The 19,777-nt window shown below is 63.4% G+C and overlaps 2 protein-coding genes across 6 annotated transcripts in view; one reads left to right on the top strand and one right to left on the bottom strand.

The window, feature by feature from the left end:
* The window catches only part of ZDHHC9 (zDHHC palmitoyltransferase 9), a 76,806-nt gene that overhangs the window by 50,543 nt on the left and 6,486 nt on the right, over positions 1–19,777 (top strand). The window contains exons 1-2 of one of the 2 annotated variants that reach the window (XM_086850733.1): positions 13,913–13,953; positions 14,304–14,615. In XM_086850733.1, coding sequence (XP_086706859.1) covers positions 14,449–14,615 — 167 coding nt within the window. In that variant the 5' untranslated portion in view covers positions 13,913–13,953; positions 14,304–14,448. Of the gene's footprint in view, positions 1–13,912; positions 13,954–14,303; positions 14,616–19,777 lie in introns of those variants that run through there. The other variant, XM_086850735.1, reaches the window with a different exon arrangement.
* On the bottom strand, positions 6,777–14,347 carry UTP14A (UTP14A small subunit processome component). Of its 4 annotated transcripts, none has more exons than XM_086850718.1 (15): positions 14,274–14,347; positions 12,548–12,667; positions 12,247–12,311; positions 12,029–12,093; positions 11,801–11,943; positions 11,555–11,710; positions 10,481–10,600; positions 10,252–10,346; positions 10,026–10,149; positions 9,866–9,943; positions 9,063–9,411; positions 8,367–8,911; positions 7,785–7,972; positions 7,618–7,717; positions 6,777–7,292 (listed from the first exon to the last, which is right to left on the bottom strand). In XM_086850718.1, the coding sequence occupies exons 2-15, from the start codon at positions 12,605–12,607 to the stop codon at positions 6,915–6,917; spliced, it is 2,466 nt and encodes an 821-aa protein (XP_086706844.1). In that variant the 5' UTR covers positions 12,608–12,667; positions 14,274–14,347; the 3' UTR covers positions 6,777–6,914. The 4 variants fall into 4 exon arrangements, with proteins under 4 accessions (XP_086706844.1, XP_086706846.1, XP_086706845.1 ...); XM_086850720.1 differs by lacking the exon at positions 14,274–14,347 and adding an exon at positions 13,804–13,905; XM_086850719.1 differs by lacking the exon at positions 14,274–14,347 and adding an exon at positions 13,641–13,737.

Below are 19,777 nucleotides of genomic sequence, written 5' to 3'. Positions count from 1 at the left end.
GCTCCAAGGGCACCCATGAGCCCTCCGAGCGCCCCTGACCCGTGTGTCCCCTGCCTGCTCTGCTCCCCTGGGCCACCACAGCTCTGACCTGGCCTGCAGTACTGTCGCTGCTGCTTTTGTCACTGCTGCTCCATTTTGTGGCCTTTTTTTATTTATTTCTCCTCTCCCCGCTGTTCTTTGGGCAGAATCCACATCATTGCCCCGTTCCTGACCAGAAACCAGAACATGCTGGCTAACACACCCAGCTGGGCATGGCACACTCTGCTCCTGCCAGGCTGCTGCGGGGAAACCCTGACCCTTCTGGGGAATCACGCTGGTGCCAGCCATGGTGGAGCAGCCGGGCTGGCAGGAGCCTCTGGAAGAGCTGGGATCACGGAGCCTTCTCCTCCGGCAGGATGGTGGCAGCCGGTGGCAGCAAAGGTGCCTTGTAGCTCCTGGCACCAGAAGAACAGGGATGAGGCGATGCCTCACGTGCTCCATGTCACCTTCATGTCCAGGGCCGCCTCTGGACACCTCAGCTTCCACTGGGAAGGTGGGGTTGTGGCTGAGGAGCCAGGGGACGGGTGGCCCATCGGGAGGAACAGGGTGTCCATTTCTGCAGGGTCTGGAGGTTTCTCACTGCATTTCTTGGGACTTTTCTGAAGAAAGATCCTCCGTGCTGCTCCCTCTGAGGTGGGCAGAGCTCACCTGGCTTTGGCTGGTGCAGTGACACTGTGGAGAGGTGTCACCTCTAACCGCAGCCCTCGTCCTCCCACATTCCATGGGCTGTCCCCTCTCCGACAGCAAGCACAGGCAGCACGGGTGGCAGTGCAAAGAGAAGGTGACAGTGCCAGAGTGGCTGCCTTGTCCTCGCTGCTGGGGACAGGGAGTGGTGGGCAGGGAGGCCACAAGGGCCCACCACAGGCCAGGCTGCTGTCCTGCTGTCCTGCTGTCCTGCTGTCCTGCATGCAGCCCCTCTTCCCCCTGCTCCCCGAGGGACACGGCGCTCAGGAGGGACATGGGACCGTCCCACCTCCTGCGTGAGAAACTGGATCTCTTGTGAGCTCAGAGGCTGACATTTTGAACCCAGCTGCTGGGGCCAAAAGAAGGCTGCTCCTGCCTCGGGAGGGGAATTTCATGGATTGAGGTTTTGGGTGGCTTCATCTTGGACCATCCAAGGGAGTTTGGGATTGGCCTCTTCCTCCTCACGCACTCCAGGCCTTGGGGCTGGCTGGAGAAGGGGGCATTGCCCGTGGTGAGCAGCACAGCCAGCAGGCAGCAGGCACACGCTGTCTCTGCCGCCCTCCTCCTCCTCCACATCCCAGGAGAAGGCCTGGGCTGGGAGAGCAACGCTGACGGGGGGAATGTGGGATCTCCAGGACAAGGCAGGGAGGAACCATGTTGTGCCTGGGAGCCAAGGGAAGAGCTGGCAGCCAAGGCAAGGGCAGAGTGATGGAGGGGAGGAGGATGCAGCGGGTGAGCAGAGGTTGGGGTGCCAGGGGAGCCCCAGAAAGCAGGTGAGGAGCCCTGCAGGGCTGGCACGGGTGAGAGGGGTCCCCGCACGGAGCCCTGGCTGCACTCCAGCCCTTTTCAACGCAGCACGAGGCTCTGGAGAGTAGCTGGCTGTGGGCAGAACAGGGCCTGCCCCTGCTCCCAGGCTGCCATGCCAGATTCCAGCTCCTTCCTCTGTCCCCCAGCCCTGAGCTTCCCAGGTCCGGCCTTGGTAGCCACCGGGGGCTCCTGATCATAACAGCAGACAAAGAGCTGGGCTCTGAGCGCAGCACTGCATCTGACAGCCTGTGCCTGGGGACGCTGCGAGCGCTGCTGGCAGTCCTGCAGTGGCCAGGCTGTGTGGGGGGCTCGAGGCCCCCCAGGAGCTGGTGGCTGGAATGGGCAGCAATGCCCAGCCCCAGGCATCGCCCCCAGGCTCCCGGCTGCTGCTGCTCTGCCAGCTGAGAAGCTCCCATGGAGGCTCCAGGTGGCCTTGGCTTGGGCAGGACAAGGTGGCCAAGGAAGGTCCAGTTGGGAGCAGAGGTGGAGCAGGAGCATGGAGGGGGCTGAGGCAAGGAGGGGGGCTGAACCGGCCCCACGTCTCCCACAGGCACCGAGTGGGCAGGAGTGTGTCCCAGCGTGTCCCAGCGTGTGTCCCAGGGGCGTTCCCCTGCTTCTCCCTCCTGTCTCTGCAGCGGGAGCTTGGGGTTTGCCAGAGCTCTGCCGTGTGCAGAGCGGAAGGTGCCACCTCTGCGGCAGCTGTGCTCAAACGAAGCTGCTATTGTAACACTGGCCAGGGCACACGCACACACAGCTGCCTGCCAGGAGGACATCTGCCTCTGCTCCCCCTTCAGCTTGGCCTCGCTCCTGCCCTTTGGGGCCCTTCTTGTCCCCCCCGGGAGGTTTTCGGTGCGCTGGCTGTGCTGGAACTCCCCCAGCTCGGGGATGCTGCTGGTTTGGGGCTGGGAACCCGATCCCCTGGTGCAGGGTTCCTGCGCGGTGCCTGCTTCCCACCTGGTGTCACTGACATCCCACCCGAACGTGTCACCGTGGGAGCTGCGGGGACAAAGTCATCGGGGGACACGGGGGTTTCCCCCGTTCCTCTCCAGCAGCTACAGGCAGGGACCCGCCATCTCTCGGAGACCCCGAGTGTGACAACACAGCCCGAGTGAGCGGGCTCCCGCTCTGGAGGGTGACAAGGCTGGCGACAGCTCCCCCAGGATGTTCAGAGCCGCAGGTATCGGTGTCCCAGCGCTGTCTCCGAGCTGATGTGAGGAGCGCTGGGTACCGCCACAGGGACCCCCGAGCCACGGAGGGCCCCGGCCTCCCACGGCCCCGGGAACGGCCCCGCTGCGGGGCGAGGGTCCCGACTACAGCATCTCGGCAGAATCTCCAGCTCAGGTTGTGCCGTGCTGGATACGGCATCTCCATGGAAACCCCCGGCTCGGGCGGTGCGGGCTTGGGAGATGCCATCTCCACGGAAACCGCTGCGGCGCCCGGATGCGGCCGGGATGCGCCGGGCACCGGGTACCGCGGCGGGAGGAACGGGCTGCGAGCGGTGCGGGGCGATGGGGGCTGACACACTCGGGGAGCAGGGACCTCCCCCCTCCCCGGCACGGGACAGGCTGGGGAGAGCATTCCTGAGCCCGCAGTTCCAACCCCAGCCTTGCCTTCCCTGCCCCGTTTGTCCCGCACTGTGCCGGGCTGAGCCTCTCCCCTCCGTCCGGTCGGGGGGTGGTGCTCAGCCCCGCTCCCACCCCGGCGAATGGAGCTCAGGCCCCTTCTGGGGAGGACCGTTTCCAGCCCATGGGGGCTGGAGGTGTTCAGGGACACGGAAATTCCCCGATCCCAATGAGCGACGGTAAGGGACGCCAGGGATCCACCCCAGGGATCCACCCCAGGGATCCACCCCAGGGATCCAGGGGTGCTCCGTGATGGCCCCAGTGATCGCACTCACATCCTGAGCTTGGGAAGCCAGAGGGACAAGATTTTAGCTGCAGAAGCAGCCCAGACGAAATATTTTACAGGTTATTTATAGCCTGCATTAAAAAAAAGATAACAAGAAACAAAACAAAACAAAAAATCCCCAACCCCCCCCCCCAAAAAAAACAGCGACCGAAAGCCTTTTGTTTGTTGATTTTAAATCTGCCTTTTACTCCATCCCGCTGCCCCCGGCCTCCCGGGACGCCGGGTGCAGGAGCCCGGCTGCACCGGCAGCTCCCGGCCCTCGCTCTCGGCTGTGTCCCCGTCCCGGGGGACCTCGCGGTGGCCGTGCCCGTCCCCAGCCCCGGGGCAGCGCGGCCGGCCCTGCCCCGCTGCTTCCCCCGTCAGCCGGCCCGGGCCCGGATTAGCCCCCGCTCCCCGCTGGCACCGGGAGCAGCGCGGCCGCCCTCGCCGCGGCTCCGGCTCCGTAAGCCCGGCTTTGACGTAGCCCGGAAAGTAGGCCAGTAAGAGCAACCGCAGCCGCTCGCGGCTCTCGGGGGACGGGCGCTGGGGCGGCCGAGGGAGAGCTGCGCTCTCGCACCGCGGCCCCGCCGCTCCCGGGCCGCCCACAACGGGGCTTTGTCCGCCTTCTCCTCCGCTCCGCACCGGCTCTGGCAGCCTGCGGCCGGCCCTGCTGGCGCGGGGAGAGCCACGATCAGGCCGGGGAAGTCCCCGCAGGGATCCACCCCGGCCCGCAGCCGTGCCAGCTTCCCCGGGCCGTTTGTGTCCCCTCGCGAAGGGCGCTCCCCCCTTCCCCGCAGCCCTGGGAGCTGCCAGTCGGCATCCCTGGCATCCCCCTTTCCCGCGGCAGACCTGAAATGGGTTATTAATCGAAAAACCCCAAGCTCCTGTGCCCAGTAAATCCATTTCTGGCAGAGGAGTCAGAGGGACAAGCGTTGCCGCGGTGTGGGGGCTCCAGAGGAGCCTGGAGGGGCCGGGGTGTCGGCACCAGTGGTTCCCCCGCACCAGGGTCCCTTCTGCTCAACCCGGCAGCTCATGCTAATGCTGTCCCCGTTTATTTTTGAAGCATCTCTGGATACTGGAAGCCCCGGTTCAAGCCAGTCCAGTCCTGTGCTGCCGTTCCTCACAGGATGAGGCAGATCCAGATGTGTGGCTACAGCTGTTCCCTCCCACGCTGAGCATCGCCCACACTCAGGCTGCCAAACCCACCAGCTCTGTGTGAGGCAGGGATCCACACACACAGGGCTCTGCACCTCGGCAGGTCCTGTCGCTGCTCCCGGTGACCCGGTGACAGCTGCAGAGCTGCTCGCTGCAGGTCTGAGGTGGTGTCACCCCCGCCGGCCTCGGTCCTCTGCGCGTTCTGCCCCTCAGGACTGCCCTGCTGCCACCACCCCCTTCCCGGCCCTGGAGGAGCGGCGCATCGGAGCTGGGGAGGTCCCAGCTCGGGCTGGGGCAGGGCCAGTGCCCCCCTCCTCAGGGACACAGGTGACACCAGGCACGGCAGCGTCCTTTGCCCTGGGGTGAGCCACATTCGGGGGCTGAAGGCGTGCGGGGGGTTCCCTCTCGCAGGTCCTGCTGAGCCCGGGCCGGCTCTGCTGTGACAGGTCCCCCCGAGCCTTCCCAGCCCGGGCACCCTGAGCATCCCGGGGCAGGAGCTGGGCAGCGGGCTGGGTGCCGGGATAGCCCCTCGTGTCCGGCCAAACACTGTCCGCTTAGGGAGGAGGAAGGCAGAGCCATTGGCCAGGACAGGCGAGGGAAGGCAGGGGACGCTGCCTTCGCCTGCTCAGAGCGCTTCACCTTTTACTAAAACAAACACGAACCCCCCTGCCCTTCACGACATCCCCGGGGCAAAGGTTTCCCATGGCAGATGGACGCAGGCTCTGCTGGGGCCACCAGCCTGGCGAGGGGCTCTCGGCGTCACGGCACGGAAATGCTCAAACGCTCTCCGCTTCCTTTCGTTTTTTTTCCCCAGGCAACACAAGCGCGGCCCCATCACGGGCCAGCCCCGTCTGACCCCCCCGCCGCGGGCGGCTTATTTTGGTGCTGCAGGGGCCAGAGGCTCTCGGGATGGGTCTCCGGCAAAGCCGCGACACCCACGGCCCCCAGCCCCACGGCAGCCCGCAGCCCCCTCCCAGGGCAGGAGGAGCCAGCAGCGGCCGGGGCCCGGCGGCAGCCGCGGGATGGCCGCGGTCAGCACGGGGGGTGCCCATGGTCAGCACCGGGGGTGCCCATGGTCAGTACCGGAGGGTGCCCGTTGTCATCACTGGGGGGTGCCCACGGTCAGTACCGGGGGGTGCCCGCGGTCAGTACCGGGGGGTGCCCATGGTCAGTACCGGGGGTGACCTCGGTCAGTACCGGGGGGTGCCCGCGGTCAGTACCGGGGGGTGCCCATGGGCAGTACCGGGGGGTGCCCGCGGTCAGCACCGGGGGGTGCCCGCGGTCAGTACCGGGGGGTGCCCGCGGTCAGCACCGGGGGGTGCCCGCGGTCAGTACCGGGGGTGCCCGCAGTCAGTACCGGGGGGTGCCCGCGGTCAGCACCGGGGGGTGCCTGCGCCCCGGCCCCACAGAACGACCCCCGGGCCCTGGCCTGAGCCAGCTGCAAGGGAGAAGGGGGCCCTGGGCACAGCCCGTGCCGGGGCGGGTGCAGTGCCAAGGTGGGAGGAGGCGTCCTTGACACGAGGGCCGCGTTTCCTGGGATCAGCAGCAGCTCCAGCTCCTGCGCTGGGGCCGGGAAGTGTTTCTGCAACCGGCGCTAAGCACAGCCCACGTTGTAAGTGCGGGGAGAGGCCTGGAGGGATCCCTGCCCGGTCCGTAAGGCTCTGGCACATCTCTCCACTTGTGTTGGATGCACCAACAACCCCTGAGAGGCACCTCACTGCCACACTCCGAGGGGTGGCTGGGCAAGAGCAGGGGCTTGCAGGTGGGCAGCAGGAGTGGGGGCTGCCCGTGGACAGAGCCAACTCCCAGCATGTGCAGAGAAGCAGCAGCACCTGACAGGTGCCATTTCCAGGTAGTCAGGTTTATTAAGGCTAAGCAGGTACCTTGGGAGTGCAAGAAACAGTTGGCTGAGAAACAACCCCCAGGCCAGGCTTAGCATGACAAGGTGGGGAGAAAGCCCCTTTGGCCAAGATTTAAAAATCTGTATAGGTACAAAAATGGGGATATAAAAGATAAAGGCACAGGACAGGATGTTGGCAGCTATTCCAGACCCTCCCCATGCTCCCAGATGTGCCCTGCAATGAGCTCCTGACCAAGATCTCACCCTCAACTCAGCCAGAGCACCTGACCCTGCATGGGCCCCAAGGACAGGATGGAGGGCACCTAGCCCCAGACGCTGCCAAGGCAGCCATGCAGACAGCACAGGAGGGGCAGCCTCAGGTTTTATTGCAGAGAAAGAGGTAGAAGGCACTGGAAAGAACCAGGGGCTGCTCCTGGTTCTTCTGCTTGTTCCAGTTCGAGCCCCCACAGAGAGACACAGAGGTCTCTCTGCAGACACAGAGCTACCGTGCTCTGTGGTGCTGTGCCTTCTCCCGAGGCGCAGCCTTCTTCCCTGGTACAGCCTTCTTCCCTGGCACAGCCTTCTTCCCTGGTACAGCCTTCCCCCCGGGCACAGCCTTCTTCCCTGGCACAACCTTCCCCCTGGGCACAGCCTTCCCCCCGGGCACAGCCTCCTCCCTGAGCCTGGTCCCGCTGCCAGGGGCCGTGTCAGGGACATCCTCGGCCGAGATGGGCTGGATGATGTGGCCGGTGCGGGTGATGACTCGAGGGGCTGTCAGCTTCTGGAAGGCGCGCTGAGTGTTCCACGTGGGGCCCACGGGCGTCCGCATGCTCCGCTCAAACTGCTGGTGCCGCTCGAAGGGGAAGGGCAGCTCGCTGACCTGTGGGGACACCGCAGGGGTCATGGCCCTGAGCCACCCAGCCCAGCTTTTCCAGCCCAATGACCACTACTTCCCACTTGTCCAGTACCCACTCCCACTTCTGCTTCCCCTCCTGCTGCTGGCAGAGCTCAAGAGAGCTGGAACCACCACCACCAAGGGAGCAGCCCCGTACATCCCTCCTCCTTCAATTCTGAGTTTTAAACTGGAACCTGAGCACTGGGCAGGGATTACAGGCAGGGATTGTGGATGTTTTGGGAAGGGATCACAGGAATGCCCCAGGCTTGCCCAGGTGCTGGAGCTCTCACAGAGAGCAGGAGTGCCCCACCTGATGCGCTGCCGCGTGGATGTTGCGCTTCTCGCTTATGATGACGTGGGGCATGAACTGGTCCTTCCGCGGAGGTGCCGGCGGTGGCTTGATCAGGAACCTGTGGGCAAGTGAGGGGTGAGAGCTGGCACGGGGCTGGGTGCATCCCTGAGCTCTCCCCCACTCACCTCTTGACCTTCCTGGCACTGGGTTTGAGCCCCGTGCCGCCCCACTCGCCCCAGCCCGGCAGCACCAGGTTCACCGGCTGCGGCTTCGCCTCCTCCTCTGCCTTGCGCTTCTCCCGGCGGAAGTCGGCAACCACGTCGTCCCCAGCAAAGGCCTCCGTGATCATCCCACGCTGCTCCACACCACCCTCCTGCACAAGGACAAGACAGAGAGGGTTTAAGGGTTATTGGGGGAACTGGGAGAGACTCGGACAAATTGGGAGGCACTGGGAGAGGGTTTGTGGGTACCGGGGAGAGTGAGAAGGGGGTAAAAGTTACTGGGCATTGCTGGTGGACGTTTGGGGTTTCTATAATGGGGTTTAAGAGTACTGGGAGTTACAAGTTTGGGGCTTCTAGTTACTGGGAGGAGGTTTAGAGTTACTGGTTTGAGGTTACTGGGAATTACTGAAAGGAGGTTTGGGGTTACTGGAATGGAGTTTCGGGTTACCAGGAGAGGGTTTGGGGTTACTGGGACTTAATGTTTTGGGTATTACTGGATGGGTGTTTTGGGTACTGGGGAGCACAGAGGAGGCTCATCCTGCTCACCTCCTCCTCCAGGACCACAGGCAGGCTGGGGCAATCCATCTCCTGGGGCTTCCCATCCAGCAAAGCCTCCAGGCTGATCATCTTCCTCTTGGCTGGTGTTTTCTTGGTATGTCTGTCCCCAGCTCTGCCTTCCTCCTGCTGCTGTGCTTGCTTCCCTGCTCTCGGGGCTACCAGCTTCTCCTGCTCCAAGGAGCTCTCCACAAGCTCCTCATTGGCCAGACTCTCCACATCCTCCATGGTCTGCACGCGGCGCAGCTGCTCCGAGAGCAGGAGCTGCTCCTGGGCCTGTGGGGGTGGCTCCAGCCCTGTGCTCACCAGCTCCTCAGCACAGGCTGGGGACACTGGGCTGTCCCCCAGCTCCTCAGCACAGGCTGGGGACACTGGGCTGTCCCCCAGCTCCTCAGCACAGGCTGGGGACACTGGGCTGTCCTCCAGTTCCTCAGCACAGGCTGGGGGCACTGGGTTGTCCCCCAGTTCCTCAGCATGGGCTGGGGACACTGGGTTGTCCCCCAGCTCCTTGGCACCAGCCTCAGTCTCATCTGCACCTACATGTTGAGGGTAGAAATTGTCACTCCACAGGGCAGAGAATAAAGACAGCTGTGTGGAATCAGCCAAAAGCTGTCCCCAGATCCCCCTTCCTTTGTCCAGCCCCACAGCACTCCCAGCCCACCCAGCTCGGGCCCTTGAGCTCCTCACCGTGTTCGTCGCCGAGCCCCTCGGGGCCCCCTGTCCGCTCCCGTCGCTTCTGCTCAAAGTCCTGCAGCAGAGCTTCTTCCTCCGACAGCTCCTCCTCCTCCTCCTCCTTATTCTCCATGGCACCAGGCACTGTGTCATCTCTTGGATCCTCCTGTGCCTCAGGCTCTGGGGCTGGGCCACTGGGCTTGCCCAGCATCCAGGGGTTAGCCCCACTGGCCCCGCTGGGCACAGGCAGGGCCGTGCTGTCCTCCTCGGGCACCTCACACAGCTCCTCCTCGGGCGGCTCCACCCGCACCTTCTGCATCAGCTCCTTGTTCCTGGCCAGCTGCTCCTGCATGGCCTTGCGGGCCTGGGGGGCACCCAGAGGCTCTAACACAGGGCAGAGACAACACTCCCAACCTTCCCTGCCCACCTCAGCGGCACTCACCTTCCCTGCCTCCCCCCTTCCCCAGGCTGAGGACCCCGTCACAGCATTCCAATGTGTAAATGGGCTTATAAGAGATAGAGAGACTTTATACTATGGCTTGGAGGGACAGGACAAGGGGGAATGGCTGCGCACTGACAGAAGACAGGGACAGATGGGATATTGGGAAGAAATTGCTCCCTGTCAGGCTGGGGAGGCCCTGGCAGAGATTGCCCAGAGGAGCTGTGGCTGCCCCATCCCCAGAAATGTTCAAGGTCAGGTTGGCTGGGGCTTGGAGCAACCTGGGGTAGTTGAAAGTGTCCCTGCCCATGGCAGAGGGGTGAAACTGGATGAACTTTAAGGTCCCTTCCCACAAAACCCTTCTGTGGCTCCATCTCACCTCGAGGTCATACTTAGCCATAATGGCCCTGGAGCGGGCCCATTTTCCCTTGTTCTGGTGCTTGAGGCTCATCCGCTCCTGGGGGAAGAGAAGTATCACACAGAGCTCCCCAAGAAGCAGGGTCCTCCTGAGGGCTGGGGCAGAGGTGCCAAGGCAGCACCTGCATCCTGAGCTGCTCCAGCTCCTCCAGCCGTGCCAAGGCGGCCGCAGGGTCCGATTTGTGCAGCTGCTCAAACTCCTTCAGGGCCTGGCGCCTGCGGCTCTTCTTCAGCACGCGGTGGTACCTGTGGCACAGGGGTGGCGCAGGGGAGGCTCAGGGGCAGCTCAGGGACAGGCCATGGGCGAGGTGGGGCAGCCCAGCCCTCCCAGCACAGGCACAGCCTCACTTCTTGCTCTTGATCCGCTTCGTTCGCCGAGCCTTGGCCTCGTAGTAGGACTGCACTGCCCGCGCCTTTTGCAGCTCTGCACGCCGGCGCTGCGCCTGCCAGGGAGCACAGGGTGAGGGATGGGGAGCACGGGGTGAGGGATGGGGAGCACAGGGTGAGCAGCAGGAGCACGGGGTGAGGGATGGGGCCAAGGAAGAAGCCCCCAGGGCCCAGCAGGGTGAAGCCTCACCTCCTCCAAACTCATGGCCTGCAGTGATGCCATCTCCTCCGGTGTCAGCAGCGGGTCTGTGACAGGCTGCTGTGTCTTGTGGAGCAATCCAAAGATCTCCTGCTCCAGTGGAGTTCGTGCCTGTTGGGACAGTAGATGTGGCAAGAGGATGAGGAGAACTGCAAGGGGCAGTGTCCATCCATTCTCACTGCCCACAGGTAGGTGTGTGGAAGGCCCGGGGAAGCGTCCCCGCCTTGGGGGACTGGGTGGTCACAGCCTCACTACAGGTGCCACACCACAGCCCCTGGGCACCCTCCCAGCCACACGGGCAGCTGGAGGCAGGTGATTCCTCCCATGTTACAGAAATGGCCTCAGCTGCCAGGCAGCACTGGCCAGGTGGCACCACACAAGGAGCACGGAGCAGGAGCTCCAGGCCATGGAGGGCCACGTCCCTCTGAAACACAAAGGGACCTTTGGGCACATCAGTGTGACAGGTTTGTTGGGAGTCCTGCAGAGGCTGCCCCCCCTCACCTGGGCATCTGACAACCCTCAGGGATGGCAGTGGCTTCCTGTCAGCAGCACAACCCCAACTTGCATTCAAAACCAAACACATCCCTCTGTTGTAAGGATTGTTCCCAGGCACACAGGACTTGGCAAACCAATCCCCTCTGCTCAGCCCTTGGGACACTCCCACGTGTCTTGCCCTGAGAGGCTACAAGGAGCAGAGGGGACAGAGCAGGCTCCAAACCCTCTGCTCACACCTTCCCTGGCCTGTCCCAGATGGAATTTACACACCTCACTGTGTGAGGAACACAGACTGCCCTTCCAACCTTCCCGAGCTCAGCCCCAGGCTGGGCCTTCCTCCATCACTGCCCCCAGCACAGCCAGCAGACATTGACTTGCCCCACCGATCCTGGAGCCACCCTGAGCCACCCCAGAGCCACTCTGAGCCACCCTGAGCCACCCCAGAGCCACCTGAGCCACCCCAGAGCCACTCTGAGCCACCCTGAGCCACCCCAGAGCCACTCTGAGCCACCCTGAGCCACCCAGAGCCACCCCAGAGCCACCCTGAGCCACCCCAGCCACAGTGGCCACCTTCCATGCCGAGGTGACTCTCTCCAGAGGGGTGACGGTGGCGATGTCCTGCCGCAGGGGGAACACCAGCTGCTCCGCACGCCGGTTCTGCAGCACCACCTGCTGCCACTTGCCCACGTCCTTCGAGGTGGTGACGTAGGCGGCCTCCCTCACCACCTGGAGGGCAGAGAAAGGCGATGCCGGCATCAGGGAGGGGCAGGGGGTCCTGGGGGCTCAGCTCAGACCCCCTTGGCTCCCTGCACTCACCCTCTTGGCCTCCTCTTTGCTCAGCGGCAGCTCCACCGCCGCCTTCCGCTTCACTCTGAACAGCTCCTTCCTCACGCTGCCCAGCGTGGATTTGGGATGGATGGGCTGCAGCAGCTCCGACAGAACCAGCTTTTCCCCAGCACCTAGGCACGGGTGTGGCACTGCCAGGTGAGGGAGCTGTCCCGGCCCTCACGGGGCTCTCGGTGGGCAGCCCTGCCCCTGGCTCACCTTTGCAGGTAACGTTGAACTCGGACACCTGCCCGCTCGCCTCCGAGCGCTCCGCCAGCTTCCGCCTGCGAGAGGGACACAGAACAGCCCCAAGGGCTCCTCGTGTCCCGCGGCTGCTTCGGAGGCTTTGGGGCCGGGCAGCGTCCCACCTGCCCCGCTGCCAGCGCAGCCCCTCGCGGCCCCGGGGCCGGGCAGCGGGAGCCCGTGCCCGCACTCACCGCTTCCGTCCGGACAGCGCGCTGATCGCCTCCAGGAGCCGCCGGTGCCGCCGCTCGCCATCCTCCTGCCACGGCACACGTGCTCACAGCCCCGGCCCCGCGGGGATGCTCCCAGCGCCCGCTTCCGCCCGCTCCCCCGCGCCCCCACGGCACCGCCCGGCCGGCTCCCGGGCCCGACATCCCCGGCCGGGCCACGCCGTCCACCACTGCGCCCATCCCGGCCAGGAGAGAGCCCGGAGCCCCGCAAACAGCGGTGGAGGCCGCCCGGAGAGCCCGTCGCGTTCTTTCCGGCCCCGCTCACCCCCTCCTCGCTGTCGCTGCCGCTCCCGGCCGCCGCCGCTGCTGGATCCTCCTCCGCCATGGCTCCGCACGCCGGTACTGCCGCAAAGCGCCACCGAGTGTCGCGCCGAGTCCTCGCGCCCTGCCGCAAAGCGCGCCGCGTGACGTCCGGGTTGCCATGGCAGCGGGCCCGGCGGGCGGGGCGGGAGAACCGGTGGGGACCGAGGGGGGCCCGGGGGAAACCGGAGCGCGGACACCGCCGTCCCGGCCTCGGACAGGGCCCCGGGACAGCTCTGGCTCTCCCGGAGCGCTCCCGGTTCGCCGGGCAGGGGGGGCCAAAGCAGCTGGTGACCCTCGTGGGTGCCGCAGCCCCGGCGATTCCAGCGCTCGCTGTTTTCTCCCGGGACGCGCCGGTGCCGCGGGCTCGGGATGGAGCTCCCGCACCTACGGCTCCTCCCGCCCGGCCGGATCCGGCTCTTGGGAGCATTTCTGGGGCTGGCGGGATTCAGAGCATCGCTATAGCGAACACACGGAGCTCTCAGGGCAGTGCCTGCCGCCCTCCTCCTCCACACCGGGCCGGGCACCGGCGGCTCGAGGCAGGGGCTGCCGGAGAGACGGCGGTAACGAGCTGTTCCCTCGCGTCTCCATAGCAACAACCGCGGGAAAACTTGTGTATTTTCCGCTGGGGTTTGACGCTCCGGGCCCCGCCGCTGCTGGCAGCCGCGTCCCCGGGGGGAGCGCTGGGTGTGGGAGGGGCCGGGTGCCCCGGGGTGCGGTGCCAGGGATGGACGGGATCCCGACCCCAGCGCCTGGCTGTGCAAAACCGCGTCAAAACTATTGTGCGGAACGTGGCCATGTCCGTGCGCTCCCCGCGGCGCTGGGGCTCGGCAGCCCGCTCCTTGTGGACACCCGGTGCGAGAAAACGAGAAAGAGGAACGGGAGGCGGCGCCGGTCGTGCCCCGCCGGGGATGCACCGGAAGGTCTGGCGGGAGCCGCCGGTGTGGGGCCGGGCCGGGCTGGGCCAAACCGGGGCCCCACCGGAGCCCGCACCGCGCCCAGCCCCGCCCCCGCCACGTGCCGCGCCCCGCCCCCGCCCCGCCCTCCCGTGTCCGCACCAGGGCGGGGCCGAGCGCGCGGAGTGGCAGCGGGCACGGCCAATGGGCCCGCGAGAAGCGGCGGGGAGGGAGGGGTCGCCGCGGAGTGACGGCCCCGGTAACCAATGGAGCGGCGAAAAGCGACAGGGAGGGAGGATCTGCTGAGGAGTGACAGCGCACGCACCCAATGGCAAGGCAGGGAGCCGGCGGGCGGGGCGGAGGGCGCGGCGGGGCCAATGGCCGCGGCGGCTCTGCTCCGGTGGGCCGCGGGGCGTGGCGGCCCCTCCCGGCGCGGAGGGAGCGACCGGCGCGGCCCGAGCGGCACCGGCACCGGGTGAGCGGCGGCGCGGGCCCTTCCCGTCCCCTCCCCTCTCTTCTCCTCTCTGGCCCTTCCCTATCGCTCTCTCCCCGCCGGGTACCGCCACGCCCGCAGAGCCGGGGCTGCCCTGCCCTGTGTGGCCCGGCCCTGCCGCGTCCCCTCCCGGTGCGGAGCCGCCCCGCCGCCCCCTCTCGCCCAGCCGAGGGGCTTCCTGCCCGCGCCCCGCGCCCCTCCCTGGCGGATTCCCACGGCAGCGCCCCTCCCGGGCGCGGGGTTTCCATGGCGACGGCGGCCGCCGCCCCCCGCTCCGGTGCCGCCGCCGCCCCGGTGCTGACCGAGCCCTCTCCCCGTTGCCTCTCCCGCAGCCGCCGGCCCAGCCCAGCCCAGCGCGGCCCCGCGGGGCCCCGATGATGCCGGGCGCGCGGGCGGCGGAGCAGCAGCAGCAGCAGCAGCAGCAGCAGCAGCGCCCGAGCGTGCGGCGGCCGCTGCCGCCCCAGTGACGGCCCCGCCATGTCGGTGATGGTGGCGAGGAAGAAGGTGGTTCGGAAATGGGAGAAGCTGCCGGGCAGGAACACCTTCTGCTGCGACGGCCGCATCATGATGGCCCGGCAGAAGGGCATCTTCTACCTGACGCTCTTCCTCATCCTCGGCACCTGCGCCCTCTTCTTCGCCTTCGAGTGAGTTCCCCGGGGAGCTGCGGGACGGGGATGGGGACGGGCCCGTGTGCCCGAGGCCCTGGGGCCGGGGAGGGGAGCCCGGCTCGGTGCAGCCCGGCAGAGTGTGGCTCTCCCTGTCCAGATCTGCTTCCTCACCCTCGGCAGACCGAGCCCGGAGGTTCTGGGGAGAACGGGCCCTGCCGGAGCTGTGCCGGGGGGTGACGGTGGCCCCGCTCCCCCGTGGGTCACCTTCTGTCCGGGGCTTGGCAGTCCCGAGTGTTCCGGCCCAGGGCAGCGGGCTGTGAGGGCACTGCTGCTGCTGCTGCTGCTGCTGCTGCTGCTGCGGCCCCAGCCCGCGGGGACACCTGCAGCCCCCACATCAGCCCCAGCGCGAGCAAGGAGAGAGCTTGGGGGTCCTGCCAGTGCGAGCTGCCCCCAAGCTGCTCTGCAGCTAGAGCCATGCTGGAATTTGGGAAGGATCCCACCACCCCTTGCATCACCTCGGCAGCCTAAAGACCTTCAGCCAAAACCTTTGATCCTGCTGAAAAAGAGGGGTCTGCCCCCTCCCCTCAGCTCTTCCTGGGACTTGAGTTGGCCTTATACTAATTCTAAAATCAAAAAACAAGCAAAAAGGGAAAATCCTGTGTTTGTCTGGGCCGGTGCTGTGGGAGGGGGCAGGACACCCCTGTTGCCTGGCTAGAGGACGAGCTTGGATCAGCTAAACAACTACAAAAACTTCCCTTCCTCGGTCTCCATGGGCATGTTTGTGTTCTGGGGCAGCAGAAGGGCTGAAACAGGGTTGGGTAACACAAAAGCTCGCAAAGCCAAGAGGAATGAGTGGAGGACCTGCTCTCTGGCTAAGCCCTGGCCACTACTGCAGTTCCAAAAAGCCCTCGGCCCAGATGCTGTCCTCCTCAGCATCGTTCCTAAGCCAGGGAACTTGTTTCCACATTCCCTGGCCCAGTGTGTTTCTCCCTGGTTCCCTGCCCAAATTATCTGTGGCTCAGTCTGAATTGTGAGGTACCAAGTGACAGCACTCTTGGTTTGATGTTTGGGGTTTTTTCCATCTGGAAAATGGGGCTGAGCCTTCCTTCCTTACAGGAGGAACTAATAGGTGTTGCTGCTCCAGAAACGCTTACTGCTGCACCAGAAACACTGATTTAAGGGATAATTGCTCTGGCTCCCTGTGGATCCTGTCCGTAGCAGGAGAGTGAACCACATCCCACTCCCGTGGTTGCGCTGGGCTGAGTGAGCCAGGGCTGTTTTCCAGACCCAGGCTGTGGTCAGGAACGTGACTGGAAATTCCTTGAGAAGCCCCTTTCCGTGCTCTGGCAGGCCTGTGGAGGGGTCGCTGGCACCAAGACATCCAGGCCTTGACCTGGAGGGTGGGCTCTGCAGGGGGAATGCTGCTGGGAACAGAATCACTTCTGAATTTTAGTTAAATCATCTGAGGGAGATAAGGAGAAGTGTGGGAAAATCCAAATAGCCATTTGATTCTTTCAGTGCAGAACACCTAGTTTTTTTTTGTTTGGAAGAGAGTGGGCTGTTTTGAGCTTGTTTGAGGATTTTTGAATTTGGGATAGGGATGAAATGTTGCCTTCCCAGCTGGAAACACTCCCCAAGGTCTCTGTTTCACTGATCAGGCCCAGATAAGCAGCTTGGCTGCTCAGGAGTCCTGCATGCGTAGGGAGCTTTGGGTGAGGATCTCAGCCTCGATCTTTCACCGTGCTGTCTGTTTGTCTCAGTGTTTGGCTGATTCTTTAGCGTGTGCATGGGAATTCCTGGTTTCCCCTTAAAGTTGGTGTCTGGTTGTGAGCGCGGCAGCCGGCAGTGGGCGGAGGAGCCCTTCCCTCGCTGCCTGCTCCCTGCAGGCTGCCTGTGCCGTGTGCTGCTCCATTCAGCTGAATCACTTGCGCAGTGACACCTTGTCTGAGCACGGCTCTGGCTGCCCAGAGCCAGCATCTGGCTGGCTGCTCGCCCTGCACCGGGCTGGGCTCCATCCCCATGCTCCAGTTACAGCCAAGCCGGTGGGGACTGGTACCCACGTCAGGAGAAAAGCCACTGCTGTCCCTTCCCAGCGCTGGAGCGATGGCCTCGCTCACAGGGCTGCTGCTGCTGCTGTTTTCCTCCGAGTTTCTCCAGTGCTGCTCCTCGGTGGCCACAGGCTGAGCCACCTCTGCCCTGTGGGTGGGAATTTGTGCGTGTTGATCCCCCAAACCTCAGCGCTGTGTTCTGGGACTGGGGAAATGTCTCCATCCAGGAGCAAACAGGAGCCAGAGGCTGGCAGAACTCAGCGCTGTGCCTGAGATCCGACTCCTCCCTCCCAGATAAGGCACAGGGACAGAGCTGTGCTGGCTCCCGGGAACGGCTCTGCAGCAACCGACCCGAGTCCTCTGCCCAAGGACACCTCTCTCACCACAGCTCCCACGGCTTGGGGCTGCTCACTGCAGAGTCCCAGACCTGTGTTTGACTGGGTCTGCTCCATAACATATCCCATAAAATACAGTTTCACATCCTCTTGGCATTATTTCAGACTCCTAATGGTGTTTCGGCCCTGTGGTTGGCCACTTAGCTGTGTGCTGTCTGCTTGAGGCGTTCCAGCATGAGGAGAAGAACAGATAAAGCACTTGTAAAAAATCCCTTTAGGAACTGGGATGATGGGATGCAGTACCTGCTCTCGGGCTGGGAGTTCCCTTTGCAGTTCCTGTCTCTCCTGAAGTGAGTTCCACACTCAGCTGAAGGGAATGGGATTTCTTTTGTCTCTGGCTTTTCAGCACAAAACTTGACATCTGTAAATGTTAAAGATAGCATCAGCAACACAGGCTCCTCATGGGAAGGGGCTGCTCTTGGATTTTCCAGTGCACAGGCACGTTTGTCACTTTGGTTTTCCTACTTTCTTAGTTTTGTAGAGATGAAAATGTCTCTGTTTCTGATGAGTTGAGAACACGTACACTGCCCATTGTGTGACTGTATTTTTTTGTTGTGATTTCCAAAGCCCAGAGACCCAAGACTCACAGAGGGGCCTCTGAGCTGGCATAACCTCTGGTTAGATCTGTGTAAAGCATGGTCAAAACTTACGTGTGAGTGTTAACATGAGTTTTCAGGTGGTTTTTAGTAATTGTAATTTCTCTCAATAGAAGTCAACTTTTTGGTGTCCAGAGTTCAGCTTGTTTTGTTCCTATTTCTGTGGGAAGTGGCTACTCCTGGGGTTTGGATTGACCATTTTTCATATGTGGGCTCCTTCTCAGGAGCTGACTTCACCCTCCTTGCAGCCTTCACGTCCCCTGTGGCACCCCCATTCCTGGGCGGACCTTGGGGTGATTTGCCTGTGTGGAGATTTGGGATTTTAACTGGGAAAAGAGCAGTAACATTGGCATAACACGTGTGTGTCACGTGTCAGAAACACACGGGGTGTGCTGTGGCACTGCCAGCAGATGGGGAGAGGTTCCAGGGAGAGCTCCAGCCCTGCCTGGTGCTGCTGGGAAGGGGCAGGACACAGCGTTGTGCTGTGGCCAGGTTTGAGAGCAGCTGCAGTGCCCTGCTGAGGGTCAGGCGCTGGGGAAGGACACGGCTCTGCTGGCACTCAGGCCGGGCACATGCTGGAGCTGTGCTGGGCTCAGGAAGGTTAAACAGGTGACATGTGGGTGAGTGGCACGTGCTGAGCCCTGCCTGGGACATGCACTGCCCTGTGGCTGTGGCTGCAGGCCCTGTCAGCAGGGCTGCCATGGTGTCTTTCCCCTTCCTCCAGAGCTTTGCTCAATGTGCTGATTACAACAGACCTTCCCACGAGCACCGTTCCTCGTGGCACCTCCCAGCTGCTTCTCCCCTTGCTCCCCATTCCAATGATCTCTTTGTTCAGCCTTTCTGCCCCCAGCCCACCCCGCTGTGATGATGACTTGTGATAGTGCTGTTATTGTCTGCTTTTTGGTGACAAAATGCTCCAGAGCACAGATACGGTGCTGGGAGTGGGGGAGCAGCATCCTCACATGCCAACAGAGCATCTCTGTGGGCTCTGAGCTCTCCCAAACAAAAGATCTTTAAATGTCTGTTCCTGAGCAGTGAAATCGCTTCGAGACAAGGCTCAGACTGAAGTCACCCCAGTGCTGGTGAGTACCTGAGGACCAGGTCAGGACCTTGTGTGGCTGCATTCCCTGCCGTGGCTGTGTTCCCTGGAGGTCACTGAGGAGCGAGGCCGGGTTGGCACAGCGGAGGGGGAGGCACGTGGTGGCAATGCAGTTTCACCGTGGTGGGAGCTCCTCTGGCTCTCACCTCTGCCCTCACCTGCAAGAGGCCACAGAAGGCAGCCCAGCTGAGGGGGCTCATGGCTCACAGCACAGCTCATGGATCCGTGTTTAAACCCACAATGTTCATGTTGTCACACATGAACACAGCACATGTCACACAACAGTTCCAAAAGCTCTTGTATCAGCTGGACGAGGGTCAGGCTGCAGCCCTTTGGGGCACACAGTGTCCAGCTTTTCAAAGAATCGTCACAGAATCATTTAGGGTGGAAAAGACCCCCAAGACCATTGAACCCAACCTGTGACTGGTCACCACCTTGTCACCCAGAACACTGAGTGCCACATCCACTTGTTCCTTGGACACCTCCAGTGGCGAGGACTCCACACCTCCCTGGGAAGCTCCTTCCAGTGCCTGACAGCCCTTTCCATGGAGAAATGTCTCCTGATGTCCATCCTGAACGTCCCCTGGCACAGCTTGAGGCTGTGTCCTCTTGTCCTGTCACTGATTGCTTGGGAGAAGAGGTTGACCTGCACCTAAATCCATGTTCTGTGTTCCTAACCCCATATTTCTACCCCAAATGGGCTCCAAGGTTTTTGTTTACTTGCTGACTGACTGGCAGCTGTCCCTGGACTTTGCCCTTGCACAGGGAGTGCAGAGTTATCTTGGGCTGCCTGAAGACGATAAGCTCTGCCCTGCAGTTCTTGGGCTGTGGGCAGGGCTGGGCACAGGGACGTTGTTTTGGGGAACAGCAGAGTGTGCAGTGTCTGAAATGAAGGATGTTGGTTTAGGGGCTGGGCCCTGTGTGTTGCTGTGGGCTCCCGGTGTTGCAGCTGTGACTGAAGTGTGCTGTAGCTTCAGTGTGCAGCCCTTCTGTCCCTGTCCCACGTGGGGGACAGCGCTGGAGTCAGGCAATGGCCCAGGAAATGTTCCTGCAGCAGGCC

This window comes from Cyanistes caeruleus, chromosome 14 (assembly GCF_971803275.1).
Source record: "Cyanistes caeruleus chromosome 14, bCyaCae1.hap1.1, whole genome shotgun sequence".
Lineage (NCBI taxonomy): Eukaryota > Metazoa > Chordata > Aves > Passeriformes > Paridae > Cyanistes > Cyanistes caeruleus.
Note: the sequence above shows the minus strand (reverse complement) of the source record. Positions and strands in the feature narration are given on the sequence as shown.

What these genes read in the sequence shown, in the direction of transcription:
- UTP14A (XM_086850717.1), bottom strand. Translation starts at nt 13,012, where the DNA reads ATGCTCCCAAGAGCCGGATCCGGCCGGGCGGGAGGAGCC. An exon ending in GCGCTGTCCGGACGGAAGCG is followed by an intron (nt 12,094 to 12,246) that starts GTGAGTGCGGGC and finishes TCCCTCTCGCAG; the next exon opens with GCGGAAGCTGGCGGAGCGCT. An exon ending in GAGTCACCTCGGCATGGAAG is followed by an intron (nt 10,601 to 11,554) that starts GTGGCCACTGTG and finishes CTGTCCCAACAG; the next exon opens with GCACGAACTCCACTGGAGCA.